We start from the raw sequence: 16687 nt of genomic DNA, 5'->3' as shown, positions 1-16687 counted from the left end.
GCTGCTCTTCATATAAAAAAATTTCTAAAATCTTGCAGTGGGTGTCATATACAAAGGTTGTCTCTCTTCAGCTAACTCATGTGACCTCTTACCAAAGAGGAGATAGATGCAAGCCCACTCTCAGTAGGCTTAATGAAAATCTGGAAAATTTTGGCCTTTATTAGGCTTCTACCGGATGCGTGTTTAATTAGTAATGCATTTTAGTTATTCTCTGTCTCTAATAACAATGTCTTAATATTTGTTTTTTATAAAAAGACAGCTTGAAAGGTTTGAAAAGGAAAGAGCCCTAAGTTCACATGTAATGAACAGTTAAGTGAGTCATACAAACTTGTTCTTTGTAAATGAGATCTTAAAGACAGGCAAGATTGCCTTCCTTTATTACAAGAAGCTTCAAATGTTCCTCAAGACTAATTTGTGTTCTTTAGATAAAATCCCTTTCCAAGAGAAGTCTGGGGGAATTTTATGCTTTTTTTAAATGAGACAGGGATTTCTCTGTTTTTTCTGTCTGCATTCTTACTCACTAAGACACAACTTCTGTTGCATACTGCAGCACATATTCTTGCTCAAATTCATAAAATAGAAGAAGTCATTGCAAATTAGAAAATGTCTATATTTCATGTCTGTCCTGAGTCCTGACAGTCCTGAAAGCTGATGCCTCTTGGATCTGGACTGGAGCAATGACTTTGCTGTGAGAAAGAGAATAAGAAATGCTTTTAACCTCCTGAAGTTGCGACTGCAGCCCCACACAGAAGTTCCTGACAATATTAAGTTAACATGACCCCTGCCCTTTAACTTGTGATCCAGCAATTAAGATATTGAATCCAATGATTCCCTTTGTCTTCCAAATCTCTTACAATTTCATTTTTCCTGTGCTAACAGTTGGAGCAGTCTCACAGTAATAGAGGCCAAAGGAGACAGGGATGGGTTAGGTAACTTTTCAAATAAGGCATCCTGTTTATAATTGGAATTATACTTGTCTTGAAATATTTTTCACTGTAAATCAGTTTCCTCAAAATGATAATTGATTTCAAACAGCCCAGAAAGGAAATAATTTGTCATCAACAAATAATTTGTTAAAAGCAGATGATTGACAAAGGGGTCATGGCTTCAAACTGAAACAGGGCAGATTTAGATTAGGTATTCACTAGGAATTATTGACTGAGGATTGTAATGCTCTGGCACAGGCTGGCCAGAGAAGCTGTGAGTACCCCATCTCTGGACATGCTCAAGGTCACCTTGGATGGAGTTTTGAGTAACTTCTAGCAAAAGGTGTCCCTGCTCTTAGCAGGAGGTTTGGATCTGAGTATTTTAACATTTTTTTCTAAACCAAGCCATTCTGTGATTCTGTGTAATGATTTCTCAAAAGTCTCTTTCTGGCAGTCAAAAGAGATAAGTTCTCTCTTCTTCCCAGGAATGTATTTTTCTCCTATAAATCTGCAGAAAGTAATACATTTTTCAGCAGTATTGTTTTCTCTTTGACATAAGTCACATTTTGGTGTTGCTTTCTTTTTCTCAATTATCACGATGTTGAAACAACCCATACTAAAGAAAAAAAAACCCTTCTCATTTTTTTGCATAAACAGGACTAGAATGGACCATCTTTTCAACTACTGTACTTATAAGACTATGGTTAAGTCCTGAAAACATATTTAGGGTAGATGGTTATCTCAGATCTCAGGGGAAGGCCACATATGAACTGTTCACATGCTAGGAGATCAGGGCTATGCCAGTAATTTGGAGATTTAAGCAAGATTTTTTGGAAAAGCTGTAATTCAAGCTAAGTTTCAGACAACCACCTCATCACTAATAGGAGAGGCACTGACCTCTCCTATTAGACTACACATTAGTGTGGAAGACTAGTGCATTCCTAGTGCAGAACATGGACTTAACATAAATGTCAAGTGAGAGTGAAGAGGAAGCACTATACAAGGTCAGAGACATGGCACTGTGCTATCTCCTCATGGCAGTAGATACAACACCAGTGCTAGGGGCAGGACACCTGTTTTACCATGGTAAGACACATTAACCATGGTAAGAGCCATGATGTCTGATTGCTGGGGTTTGGACCTTACAAAACTGTGACAGAAAGAATGTATTACTGTTGCTCATAGAACAGTGCCCACGTGTTTAAACTACAGACATGTAATATTTATAAAACACAAAACTGAAGACTACTGTATAAATAAGTGATTTTTCTCAATAGTTTCAACTTAGTCACTGTTTTGATGAGCTGAAGCTTGAATCAAAACAAGATAATGTGGAATATACAGGTTCTTAAAAGAGCATAACTATTGATAAAGGTGTTAGAACAAAATAGTGGAAAGGGTATTAATCAATACAATCAGAAGTAAAGATATCAGAAATACAGTGTTTCTGGATGAAAGTTGTGTGATCTGAGATTCCTGATATTAGATGCCATTAAATAATAATGAAAGCAGGTAATAAGATTCTATGATTGGACTTAGATTATAAGCATCCTGGCAATAATAATTGTAGTGCAAGACTGAAAAATCACAAACAGGACCTTAACTTGGATCATCTATTGCTCCGTTTCTTTGCTGAGAAAGAAAAGAAAAAAGAGAAGAGAAGAGAAGAGAAGAGAAGAGAAGAGAAGAGAAGAGAAGAGAAGAGAAGAGAAGAGAAGAGAAGAGAAGAGAAGAGAAGAGAAAAGAAAAGAAAAGAAAAGAAAAGAAAAGAAAAGAAAAGAAAAGAAAAGAAAAGAAAAGAAAAGAAAAGAAAAGAAAAGAAAAGAAAAGAAAGAAAAGGAAAAAAAGGAATAAGGATGATCATCCTTGAAGAAGAAAGCACAATCCCCCTTCTCTAAGTGTATAACTTACCACAGATCCTCATTGTCTATGATATACACCCCTATTTCCAAGGATTGCAAGGAGGGAGTCCATGTGATGAAATATCTGCCTGCCACTTGGGAGGACTAATTGCAATTGAAAATTGTTTTGAAGGGTTTCTCAGAGTTGCTTGTGTGGGTAGCCACAGGCTAATTCAAAAAGTCAGGTGCCAGCTTTGCTTTTTTTTTTTTTTTTTAAGATGTAAACTCCTAACTTACTGGAAGTAAGTAACTTTACCTAACCTACTTACTGGAAGTACTAATTTAGAAACATTTAAGTACAGATCTTATTATAGCAATAAAACATATCCACAGTGTTTGTGAGCAGGTTAGCTTGCCATGCACTTGACTCGGCAGTGAAGTGTTTGCATGAGGTGTGATGCACATGTCAGTTTTTTGTTCTCGTGGTCTTTCATCCTACACACAGGACAACTGCAGTGCCATCAGAGCCCTTTTCATCTCTTTAAACTTAAAGAGCATGTTCCCATTGACAGTTATAGAACCTGCATGGCAAGAATGGTGAGTTCAAGAGAGATGGCTCAGACTTCTGTTCATGTAGAAATCTCTACCATTTATTAATATTATTACTAGGTGGTTATTTTTAAAACTAACAAAGAGTCATTGAGATAGTTTTCTTCTTATTCTCCTCCCCTTCGTTCAAAAGTCTGTGTGTTCTCTGAACTGTCATCCTGTTTCAGCCTTCCCAAAAAAGTAGCTGATACTTTCGCAGGATGTTTGAGAATTCTTCCACACGAAGTTATTAGGTTTTTTAATACCACATCTGTATGAGTTGACTCCCCACAATTCAGTTGAGAAGGTCCATTAGTTGAATGTAGTGGGAATGGGAAGCTATTTAAAAGTGAAGATTTCCTTTTTTTTTGGACGGGGGTAGCAGCAGATTGGTTTTCTTCTCCCATTTGCAGTTAGTAACAGTTGTCTGCTGTGAAATGTGACAAACATGTGACGTATGAGTAAGAATTTTCTTTTTAAATTATTTTTAGGTGAGCAACAGTACAACTTCCTAGCATTAGTTCTTTGTTGTTGGTATCTTTTTATTTTGGGTAATAAACCATAGCCTGTTTCAGTGTGTATGCAAAAAAAAAAAAAAAAACACCAAAAAAAACAATAAAGTAAGTAAGAAAAGGAAATTTTTCATTACCTTTTAATTACTATTAAGAATAATTACCATTCCTTCCGAAAATAGGAAAATAAACTGAGAAAACAGTGCAAAACTAGATACAAATTTGGCAAAAATTTTTATTGATTCTTTCATATGTATGCATATATTTTGAAGTAGAGATAATTTGCAGAGTACTTTGTTCTCATGTTTATATATATATAATTCTGTATTTAAAATTATTTTTGAGATGCTTGGTGATCAGTCAAAATGTCATACATATGACATATGCATTTAGTGTAACCAAATAGGAAGTAGAAATCCTCCATGAAATCAAATGTATATATGCGTCTTGGAAGAAATAAGAAAGTTTTCACAAGTAAAATCATGCACTTATTGGAAACTTGAAACGAGCATTAGTATTTATTAAAAATCCTTCAAGAATTTGAAAGTTCATTTTGTGTTAAAATTAATCTCAGGTTCCTAAGGATCTTGTAAATTCTCAACTCATGTCAGTGAAAAACACTAGAATAAACAAATGAGAGATCAAATAAAGGACATACAATTTGTGTATCTTGTTCTTTCTTCCACTTTAGTTCTTGAGACTACCATAGAGGATTTTTCATTCAGTATATCTCTATACCTTTGAAATCACAAAAAAAGGAGGAAAAAAAAAGGAACAAGTAGGAACATGACAGTTTCAAATGTTCAAGTCCTAAAATTTTCCAATTTTTCAAGACTTAAAGACTTTGAATTATTAAAACTATGTCCAAGAATGTTGAGAGATAAGGAAAAAAGTTACTCTTTTTTCATTTGTGTTACCTTAACATGTGGAAATTTTCCTGGCTTAAATAATCAGTATAGATTTATTGTCCTAACTCTGAGAATATTAAGAATTGCAGCCACTTTGCAACCCCTGTAAACGTCAATGACCAAAACTCCTCTGAATGTACAGGTATTACTAATAGGGAATGAAAGGAGAGAAGTAAACTTTGCTGTCTATTCTGTCCTGATTAAACTTGTGCCCTTCTGGTATCCTTAAAATCTTAAAATTTAAAATTAAGATGCTTAAGACAGTATTACATGAATTTGTAGCTCAGTTTAAAATGTAGTTTTTTTCATTATTAAATGGATTTTTTTAATAATTATTCTTGGTTGAGTAACTATCAGTGCACAAAAATAACTTTTCTGAGTTTTTTGAAAAGTGAAATTAAAGAGATTAATCATGCAGTTTGTACTTGGACAGAATTCATTCTACAGTCAATGGCACTTGTGCCTAAATGCAAAATGTGAGAGTATGTCCAAGAGGAGTGTTCTGTGCTCAAAAAGCATTTGTGTTTACATTCTGCCATTAGTCCAAATACAAAGTCTGGCAGTAAATTTCATGACACATGCTGCTCCACTAGCTTGTCTAGAAATAAGCTCTTTTCTGCATAAAATATTTTTACTCTTACAAGTCAGTGTAACAAACAATACAAGGAAAAATATTTTTTCTGAAAATTTGTTGAATTAAAAATGCCATAAATTTACAAATTCTGACATACGCCCTTTAAAATTTGTGCATCCACTGTTTCTATTTTCACTGTTTTCATTATGCCTTATAGAACGCATTTGTAATGTTTAAAATGTTCTATTCCATAAAAAAATATGGCTTTTAATCAAATAAAAATGTAAAGCCAGCTTGCTTTAAAATCCTTCTGGTTTTCATTTTCTTATGATCCATAATCAGGAAATCCATTCATATATGACATATAATTTTTGTGCTTTCAGGTGAATAGCAGAATGAGATGTTCTGCCTATGGTCACATCTAAATTGATAATTGCCCTGGCAGAGTGCAATTTTAAAGTATAGCATGAAAGAAGATTTAATTTGTACATTAGAAGACTTATGCATTTTTTTTGCCTCTGGATGTAAATGAGGCCATTCTCTTTGCTGGATTTATCTGAAGGTGGGAGAACTGCCTTAGATCAGGCCACAGCCCTCTTGAATTAACCGGGTACAGTTAAAAGGACTGGTTTCCATGCAGACTCTTCTTATCTTTTTATCACATGCATGCATTCATCACTGATTTCCAAATGATGGGTTTCTGTATTATTGGTTTAAGGTCCTCAGTCTTACATTCCTGAGTCCTCACTATACCAAAAGAATAAGTTTGGTGACTGGAAAGAGGAACTGTTATTATATGGCTTCAAAATGCTAGAAGGCATAATATGCCTGAACAGCAGAAATCTGGTAGCAAAGAAATTATTGCAGTAGTTCTTTAAAAGAATTTGATGGTTTTAAAATATAAATGTTCAAAAATATAAACTGTTCAAACTATTTCACATCAGTAAAGTTCAGATGAATGTTTCTGAAGAATAAAGCTTTATAGAGAAGCACTCTTTCCCCTAAGCACTATTTCTTAAGAGTATATAATATTAAGTAAATCTTATGTAGGGAATGGGAGTTCTTTCTTGTAATGTGATTTATTCTCTAAAAATCACAACTAGAAATATATAGAGTACAGTGGAATCCGTTTTGCTATATATTTAAGGTCCTATATTGTAGAACTGAAGAAACCTCAGTGCTGCTTCAAACAGTTCCATTGCCACTCTCTGAGCAAATCCTTGTCATATGACAGATTTCACTGACAGTTTTACATCCTGCTGGTAAAATACCTCCTGACACCAGAGAAACCCTACTATTGCTTCAGTTTCTTCTGTTGCCTCAATTTTCAGTATTCAGTTTGTAAAAGATTAACTTCTTTAAAATGCAGTGTGGTTTCTGGTAGAAAATACTGTTGTATATTCAAAATGCCCCTTCTAATTTCACCACCTGTAGTAACACATAGCATTAATGAGAGCATAATAGATAGCTCATTCGTGTTGAGGACAATTGTTCGTTTCGAGAAAAAAAGTCTACTGGTACAAAATGAAAAGCCTTTGAAAGTACTTTGCTGAATTTGTTTGGAAAGTCTAAAATACATTTCAGAACTCATTTTGTTTTCCTAACTTGATGATATTATTAAGGAAATAAACAACAAGATTAACTATGAAAAATATTTTAGTCCAAAATCTCCAAAGTCATTTTAATACAGAATATTAGTAGTGATCTGAGTGCTCTTAAATTTTCAAAATATTGCAAAGGCTTAGAGATCATGATAATAGAAATTATGATTAAAAACAAGCCAGATCAGACTAGCTACTGAAGGTACCTGACAAGTACAGAATTCAAGCAGTTTTTGATAATTTTCTTGTGCCATAATACTAGTGTTCACAGTTCACAGTCTTCCAAAGCTTGAAGTGGTGTTTTAATATGTAATAGGCTTTCACAAATTTTATTTCCATTGATTTTTTGATTTGGTAAATACAAGTGGCTGATGTGTTTGAGGATTAAAAACTTGAAAATCTTAGTCAAGTTCAGACACACATCATTATCCTGGCCAGAGGAGCACATTGCTGGCATGTACTGTCATTTTTATGCCCACCTTATAGACATTATCAAATTTAGTTCCATAATCTATTTATGTTCTTTAGGGCTATAAACACCATTTCACACTGGGGAGGATGGGGTGAGATACTGTGGTCTTCCCTGACTTTGGGAAAACAAAGGAAATTTGGAGTTCCAGGGTTTCTGACCCAGAGGGCTCTGCCACACTGACTGACCAGTTTATCTTCTCACAAAAATTCTAGGCTGTGTGTTGCAGCTCATGAACAAAAGCTGTGCTCAGAAAAGAAAGTCTTCCATAGCATTTGTTTCTTTGGTATTTACCCAAGGTAAAGGTTTTCTCTTTCCATATTAATTTTCATGCTATTCCCTCTCTATGTCTGTGCAGTTTCTGTACCTCTCCTGAGATTGTGTAAACAGAATTTCAAGGCTACCCTAAAAAGTCACCTTTTCCCTAGATTTTATGTGGGTAAGAGGTGAAATCAGTGAATGAAATAGTGGAATTAATAGGTCATTAACTTTATGGACACATAGTTGTCAATGCAATGAGTTGAGAGAATATCCTTTTCTAAAAAAGATAAAGGAAACATTTGCTTGTCAGAATTGTTCCTGGGGCCTGCATAAGAGAGAAGAAGATGAAAGATATGGTGGTGTTTTCCAATAATGTTATGATGTTGCTCCCATTGATTTTAGTGTTTACAGAACTAGGTCCAAGAAGTGTAGTGAAAAAGAGCCAAAAGAATTTATGAATCCTTCTGGTCCTTCCCCTGCCTTTTGTGGAAATTATAGCCTTGCTATATGCATCCCTTGTTTAAAAGCAAAAAAAAAGTCATGACCTGCAAAGGGCTGAGTCAGAAAAGGCACAATCTTCTGTAGATGTCTAGAAAATATGAAATAGCTTTGACAGTTTTTATGCCCTTAAATTATCTGACTTTCCTGACTCTTGTAAGACAAATGTCAGACATTGGCTGCTACAAGGGCACAGTATATTGTGCTATATACCACAGTGCTATAAACAAAATTGTATCATCAAGTTAATTTCAGGACATCACAGAGATGTCAGCTGCCATGAGAGAAAGCATTTGAAGACCAGTTGTTCCACATATAGCACATGTTGTATTTTCCTATAGAGGTACATGACACAGATATCTATCCTGAGTTTTTTATTTCACAGTTTTAGAAGGGCTTAAAAGATACAGTGGACTTCATTGGACTTGTCTCTCCCTTTTTTTTTCCCTCTTGTTTTTACCTTAACAGGAAATGGATATGGAAACCCCCGCAACTCACCAGGTCTGCTGGTCTCACCTGGCAACTTGAACAAGAATATGCAAGCAAAATCTCCACCTCCAATGAATTTGGGAATGAACAACCGTAAACCAGACCTCCGTGTGCTTATTCCACCTGGCAGCAAGAGTAACATGCCATCAGTGGTAATGCATTTTCAAAGCTCTTCTTTTTATCTACTTCAAATAAGAGTCATTTAGGAATGTCAAGGCTGGCTCGGGAAACTACATTCTTGATTGTTTGGTTTTTCTAACTAGGGCTTGACACCAAGCTGAGGATGTAGGCTGAGCCTCTTTGATTGTTTTTGGTTGTTTTTTTGAAGTCTTATTTACTTCCTACTTTTTGTCTGTTGAGTTGCAAAATAGGAACTGTGTCCTAACCGTGCACAGCCTCACCTTCTGCAGTCTCTCTCCCAGCACTTTCCTGAGGCTCTTATAAAAGCTAAATTAAACCCTGAGCATCTCTAACTATTACGTTTTTCTTAAATATTTAGGCACACAGAATCTTAGCAGATGGCGTATTAACAGTAATAAATTGAGCTCTATTGCTGTGAGATCCAAACTTTGTAATGATAAGAGGTAGTAAATAGACAGAGGAAGAGAAAAAGGAATATGAAATTTCTGTTTCTCCTGCCAGGACTAGTATAATTTGGGCAATATACTATGCTAGAAGGCTGAATTGGGAAGGTATTGTGTCCATGTCTTGCACTTACTTTTCAAAAGTTTGTCAGTGTTTCCAAGTAAAGCTGTTTTGAGTGATTTAACATTAAAAGTGAACTTAAATTAAAAATATAGTCATTTAAGTGATGCAGTTTTCTATTTTATAAAAAACATTATTAAAACAACTTCCAAGTTTGCTTCTTCAGCTTGATGCAAAATGAATTAATCATCAAACTAAAACTGCCCATAAATGTGATGCCACCTCCTAAGTCATAAAGTGACAAATAGTCCTACAGGGCAATACTCAAAGTTGATCATGGCAGTGACAAGCTGTCTGCATCAAATTATTTATTCCAAGCCCCTAAAAAATTATATTTTCCAAGGGACTCTGTGAAGGCTTAGGCATAGCATGACAATCTGCAAACAATGGGACTGTGGAAGACAAATGAATTCTTGGAGAAAGTCTTGTGCTGAAAACTGGATAGGTTGTTCCTACAATTGAGTCAAACAGTCTATTAGAAGGAGGAGAAAAAAGAGATCTATGAGGTGTATTTTTTCCAAGATACCCTCAGAAGGTGTTTATTTGCTACCACTATGATATTAATATATTCCCTAAGCTAAAACCTGCCTCCTGGTAAATATATATATTTACTAATTTTTAATACTCCTTTCCTATGCAATCAGTCTGAGGATGTTGATCTGCTTCTGGTAAGTGGTAATGATGTTCATCTTAATAACAAAGAAAAAAAACAGTTATTCTTATGATGTAGATAAAATTTCGGTTGAAATAAAATGGAAAATAACTATGTTGTGAACAAAAAAGGTCATGGCAATTTTTTAAATATAGCGATAGATGACCAGATGCACTTGTTGCACATACTCAAGCTAAGCATGCTAGAATTAAGCTTTCTTTTTGGTGATGCATGTAGAGCATGTAAACTTATGTTGTTGAAGATGGCATAGCCTTATGACAGCCACCTTTTTTGGTGGCTCTCTAGCCCTTTTTTCCTGCCATTCACATAATTAGAGTTCTCTAGTTTAATTCTTACAGTGCAACACCTAGTGCCCTGGAGTTAAAGATAAATGTGTAACTGCTGTGTAATCTAACAACCTTGAAGGGTTTTTTTACTGCACAAAAACGTTGTCAGAGCTCCATCCCCTGGTAAGAGTTCAGAGTTCAGCAGTCTGGGGGTGCACCTCACTTTCAAAACCCAGCAGAACCGGGTTTGGGGGTTTTTCATCGCTTTTTTGGTTTCATTGTTTTTTGTGGTTGGTTTTTTTCTATATGACCAAAAAGGAAAACAATGGGAATCGAGCTCATGTATTTCATTAGTTTTTCACATGATCTGTTCTTCTACCCACAACAAAAGCAATCTTACTAGTTCAGTTACCTAGGAGATACTGATGTAATGGGTTACTATGGTGACAACTGGTCTCTTGAAAGCTTGTAAATTATAGGGTTGGCAGAGTTCATCAAAGCTACATGTTAAATGATTAATTTCTAAGAATTTGTAATAGCCTGTATTTCTCATGCGCAAAACATTCCCAGAAAGCAAATACACTCAACTGACTTAAAACTGGTCAATAATATGTTTATTTTACTTACTTTAAAAGAATCAAAGGATAAATAACTCCCAGTCTGCTCAGTCATTGGCTACTCCAGTGGTTTCCGTAGCAACTCCTACTCTACCAGGGCAAGGGATGGGAGGATACCCATCAGCCATCTCAACAACGTATGGTACTGGTAAGTATTGGTGCAGGATGCAAAGGATGGGGAAGGGAGAAAGGTGCTGATAAGTGTCTATCTCAGTATTAATGAATTAGCTAATGTTCTTTGGGAGAAACTGAAAAATTTATAACTGTTATGCCTTTACGCTACATTTGTTTATTCTCTACCTGTCACTAACTTCAGACGTATCTATTTCAAAGTTAGCTGATTTGCTTGAAGTAAAACTGATTTGGTAGCTTTATTTCATTGGCTTTAATTAAAATAAAATAAAAAAGCCCCCCACAAAAAAAACACAAAAAAAACCCCAGCAACTTTAAAACAGTTAACAGTTTAGTCCTCCTTGGATATAATTTCATGCAGTTGAGTGCACCATGCTAAAGCCATGAGGGTAGCAGAAATAAGCAGCTTCACTATCTCCAACCAGAGTTCAGTAACTCTGTTGGCTATCACAGCTTCCTACCTGGGAGGGTGCAGAAGTGAAGCCTCAAGGCGTCTTTACAGTTCCTGTTGTGTATTGCTGCTGTTCAGAGTGCACACAGTGACATAGATCCAGCACATTTTTAGAACACACATATTGTTCAGAAGCAGACTGCCTGCAGACTTCTGCAAGGAAGACTGTAACCAAAATGTTATCTTTTTCAAGTCTTTCTGACAGTCCTTATGTAGTTATGGTGAATTTACAGGTTAAGAATGCTTTAGATCTGCCAGACCCAGTAAAACGCTGCTAGATTACAGAATAATTATTAGTGCATTATTTGCTCCCAAGTTAATGAGTTGAGGGAAGAGGAAGATTTACTTTTTCTCCTGCAACTTAATGTGATTGGTGTAATTAAAATTAAATGGCTTACAAAGTGACAAGAAAATTACTAAGCTAGTTGTTGTTTAATTGCTTCCTCTTTAATTCTCTCTTAATTATTGTCTTTCTGTTTTCAAATCTAGAATATTCTCTGAGTAGTGCAGATATATCATCTCTCTCTGGTTTTAATACAGCCAGTGCTCTTCATCTCGGTTCTGTGACTGGCTGGCAACAGCAACACCTACATAACATGCCACCATCTGCCCTCAGTCAATTGGGGTAAGCAGTGCTTTCTTTATTTTACTGTTCTACAGTAACTTCAGTCTCCCCAGTAATTCCAAATGTGAAATATGTCAAGGTAACATACCAGAACATATCTACTGTGTATAAAAAGTAGATTTTGCAAAACTGGAACAATGTAATTCATGGAAAGTTTGCTATGGAGTTGCAATGAAATATTTTGCATTCATGGCATTTTCTCAGTAGTGTATTGTTTATGTTTTAGTTTTTATTTCTTTAAATAGATTTTATTTTGCTAATAAAATCAAACACCTATATTGTACAGTTGCCATATTTTTATTTATGCTTTTAATTTCCAGTTACTGTTGCACAAACATTTACAGTAAGAAAATTTTTTAGATATTTTAATGAAGAAAGATTACATAATTAATTTACCTGAGATTAAGCCTTAACCTTATATAATAATCGTATACTCCCTTCTGCTCAGCTCTGAAATTCAAGTTTCATTTATTTGGAGATGATTTTTATGAGAAAATAGCATGATTAAGCCAAAGAAGTGTAAGCTTACACAACTCACTGTGATGCACCTGTGCTGAGGAGTACGTGTATTCCTGCCCTCTAGTGGCTAATTTTACAATATTTATTCAAGTTTCAGAGAAACACAGTGCTCAATCACCTCAGGATCTTTAGAAGTATGAAAATTCACACAGGGAAATCACCTGAACAAGAAACCTCTTGGCTCATTTAAGTGAACAGGTGTATGATTTTCAAATATTTTGTTATCTACAATTTCTATTGAGTAAGACCATAGGCATGCACTGGTGTGGCACAGTAGCCTAATGTATGGTTAGACATGTTGGAATTTTAAAAGGTTTAGCTATAAAAATAGAAGCTGAAAACAGCAGGAGTGTATTCATGAGGAAAAAAAATGAATCCATATACTTGTGAAAGGAAAACCTTTTTTGTGAAAGAGGTCTTCCACTTATACACTTTCTTTCTTTGAGATTGTTGCCATAGTGTGGAACAATTTAATACTCTAAACACACCTTAAACTTCAAAATTCTCCTTCTACTTTATCTGAACATCTTTTGTAACTTATTTTAATGTCTTTACCATGTTGATAATTTGGGTTTTTAAGGAGAGCTATACAAATGTTTCAAAGGAACAAATTTTTTAAACCTTATTTCTGTATAAATAAGTATATATAGATGCAAATGTCATAAAAACATACGACTGAAATACTTATGCTAGAAAAAAGTCTTAATATCTTTCTCTTATACTTTTCTTTATGAGTTTGCACTACTTCTGGGTCAGCATTCAGACTTACTGTACAACTAAAACCATGAATTCTCAAATAAATTGAAAGTTCACATGTTAGGTATCACTGTATAAACAATTGGTACCATACCAAGGAATGTAATGATGCTATTTGGTTAGAAAAAAAAAAGGTATAAATTAACTCCTAAACTACATGCCTTTTCAGATTTGTCACACATCATGATCTGCTTCTGATTCATATCACAGAATGTCAGTGTAATGTCTGTGGCTGTGGAATACATTCTGAGTTGCTACTCTTATTATTATTACTCTTTCAGTGATTTGTAAGTGAATTCAGCTATGAAAGCTGCTTCAGAGATGGTTCTTGAGAAGTCTTCTATCACTGCAGAAAATCATATTCACTGAGTCCTACATGAAAGAGCATCTGTTTTAACTTTTGAATTACTTGAAAAACTTGAAATTCTGTAGAACATATGCAGTGTATATCAGCCTGATTTAGAATTTGCAAAAAGATTTTTAAAATGAAACAAAATTACAGTCATCTTCACATACTTGAGAAAACACATCCAGAAATGTTTCAACAACATAAATCTCAGTGCTTAGTGGGGTCATATACTGAAAAGTTTTGGCAGTGAGATGCTTGTTGCCAACGTAGGCTATGAAAACCTGTGAGAAAACAGTTAATCAAAGACACACTCGAGGTCTCCTTCAGGTTTTGTTTTTCAACAGAGTCTAAAGGTGAAAATCAGCTCTGCTTGGCAAGATGCAATGACAAGAATGTGATTAATAGTAGAATAAGACAGGATTAGACGCATTATCTTGCTCCAGATAAGTTCTCAGCAATTTCAGTAGCACTGTCAGAACCATCTTGGAGGTAATCTGAGATCTCTGCAACCAAGCTCTTAGTTCTTCAAGTTGACTGTGCAATTAGGAGCCACACTAGTGCTGATGGACTCAAGGGCAAATACATGAGGACGTGGGAGTAGTTCACTTTCCCTGTTAGTGCAGCTTTTGGCCTTCTGCCAAGCCTGGTGAACAGAACAACAATGTAGAGCCCGTTTAGACATGTAGAAGCTGTTTAGACATCACTGGGACATTGAAACAAACCAAACTTTTCAACTTTTTGGTTAAAAAAAAAAAAAGAATAGCATTTTCATGGTCTTTTAATGCATCTACATCTGGAAAAAATCCATACAAAAATTCTGCTGAAAATCAGTCCTTCCAAAGCTTTGTGATTTGGCCTGAACAGTACATAAAAGTCTCTTACTGCTTATTTAACATGTACGAAAAAGACTACTAGAAGTTAACTGCTGATTACCAGAAGGGAAGTCCTTTCCAAACATCATAATAAATTATCAACATACTTTATGCACAAATCCATAGTGTGGAATATGTTCTCTTGCATCTACATTTCCTAGCCTAAGAGACAATCTTTTTATCTAAAAGTAACATCCACAGGTGAAGTTTTTACTTTCCTAAAATATGAATGCAGGGAGAGAAACAATGTTTGATGTGAAGGTGCTTCAATATAGATAATTATTTATGTAAGAGAAGTTTCTTCAAACTTCTACCTACGTGAATAAAAAGTTGTCCCAATTCATGGATAATGTTGACTTGTTCTGTGACCCTTATATAGAAAGATTATTACTTAGCTACAATTATTTTTTATTAGATGACAACTATAGCTAGACATATTCTCCATTAAACTATTTTTCCTGAAAAATTTGGAAACAAGTACATCATGTTTAATGAATTTGTATCAGTTCTGCCAATTTCCTTGTTTTGAATTAAAACCTTCTGTATTTCAGATTGAGCCTTTTTTTCTTATGCCATTATTACAAGATGTTTTGGTAACTCAGCTTCGTGCTATTTTTTTAAATCCTCTTTAAAAAGTGTAACCTTAACATGTGAGAGCTAAACAAAATGTCTTGACACAGAAATTCATATTCTGCTTTTACATTGATCAGAAAAGCATAAAAAAGGACCTAAATCCCTCTTAGTTTTTCCCAAAAAAAAAAAAAAATAGAGCAGAGGGAAGAAGTTGAATTGTTACTAAGTCAAAAATATCTTCTCCTAGATGCAAATTAGCACATAACCATGAATTTTCAATGGTTCTTTACATGATTTTATTGGGGGAAATTATATTAAGTGAGGCAGTAAGCTCATTTAGGAAGTAAAAGTGGATGAAAAAGAAAAGGTGCATGAGGGTCCCTTCCTTCAATAGACCACTTTCTCACTCTACAAAAATCTACATGGTCAGTATTCATGTCCTCACTCATCACTTACTCAGACCTGCACTTCTACCTGTGCATGCTGAGCTTCAATACCATTTGGAGAATCAGACAGAAGGAGATGTACACAGAGGTGTCATCATCCCAAGCTCATGGCGCTGTCTTGCTCCCCCACTTCTCATACAGCAGAGCTGTGTAGATGTTCTGTGTGGAAACCAGATAGGAAGCAGCATTTCTCCATGTGGCCATCATAATCTGAATAAAAATCAAATTTTAACTACACTGGCCTCAAGAGGGACTGGTGTGCCAAGTTAAGATATTAATTTTCTTCACTGTCTCCATAAAATGAAATGTTTTCATACAATATGCGGAAAAAGGTAATAATGTCTGCATAAGTGGACTGCCCAACACTTATTCAGTGCATGTAATTGTACACAAGCCTTTGAATAATTTTCTTTAGTTTCTCAGTAGGGTTTCTACATCCAATACTTGTTTGTTTACCAGGGAATTTAGTGAAGGTTTGAAATTATTACAATAGGACATGCTTAGGCCCAATCATATAATTTTATGAAGCAACAGTGTAAAATATGCATTGATACATTTAAGTGAAAACAGCTGTTTCTACACCCACGTATACTTATACACGAAATTAAATCATTTTGCAGCAGACAGAATTATCATTTCTTACTGTGCACCTTCCATTCTAAATAGAGGTCAATCCTTTGTTTAGAATATAAGGATTGCACCTAAATACCTATTACTTCACCATTGACAGGTATGTAACAGTACATTTCCCAAGCAGATTTAGCTTAGATGAGCTTCTCATAAAAATGTTTCAGAAATGTTAATGAAGTATTGCAAATTATAATCAAATAAAAATATATTAAATTTCAGAAATACTTTCAGTAGCAAAAGGTTATATTTATAAAGAAAAAGAGGTGTATCAAAATAAGTGCAACAATTCATTTATATTGTTTTAAAGTTCAGAAATTCAGTCTTGACCTATCAAAATGATTTCTTATCCTTTTATAAATGTACTAAAAAAAAAAGGATGTTTCAAAATTCAAATAAACCTGAAGCA

The 16687-nt window shown here is 34.8% G+C and overlaps 1 protein-coding gene across 10 annotated transcripts in view; it reads left to right on the top strand.

The window, feature by feature from the left end:
- The window catches only part of MEF2C (myocyte enhancer factor 2C), a 120845-nt gene that overhangs the window by 97163 nt on the left and 6995 nt on the right, over positions 1–16687 (top strand). For 7 of the 10 annotated variants that reach the window (XM_077171942.1, XM_077171938.1, XM_077171937.1 and 4 more), the window contains 4 exons: positions 8647–8819; positions 10017–10040; positions 10947–11076; positions 12001–12136. In XM_077171942.1, coding sequence (XP_077028057.1) covers positions 8647–8819; positions 10017–10040; positions 10947–11076; positions 12001–12136 — 463 coding nt within the window. The remainder of the gene's footprint in view (positions 1–8646; positions 8820–10016; positions 10041–10946; positions 11077–12000; positions 12137–16687) is intronic. The other 3 variants (XM_054651916.2, XM_077171939.1, XM_054651915.2) reach the window with 1 other exon arrangement.

Source organism: Agelaius phoeniceus, chromosome Z (assembly GCF_051311805.1).
Source record: "Agelaius phoeniceus isolate bAgePho1 chromosome Z, bAgePho1.hap1, whole genome shotgun sequence".
NCBI classification, from domain to species: Eukaryota; Metazoa; Chordata; class Aves; order Passeriformes; family Icteridae; genus Agelaius; species Agelaius phoeniceus.
This window is presented reverse-complemented; position numbering and strand designations above follow the sequence as displayed.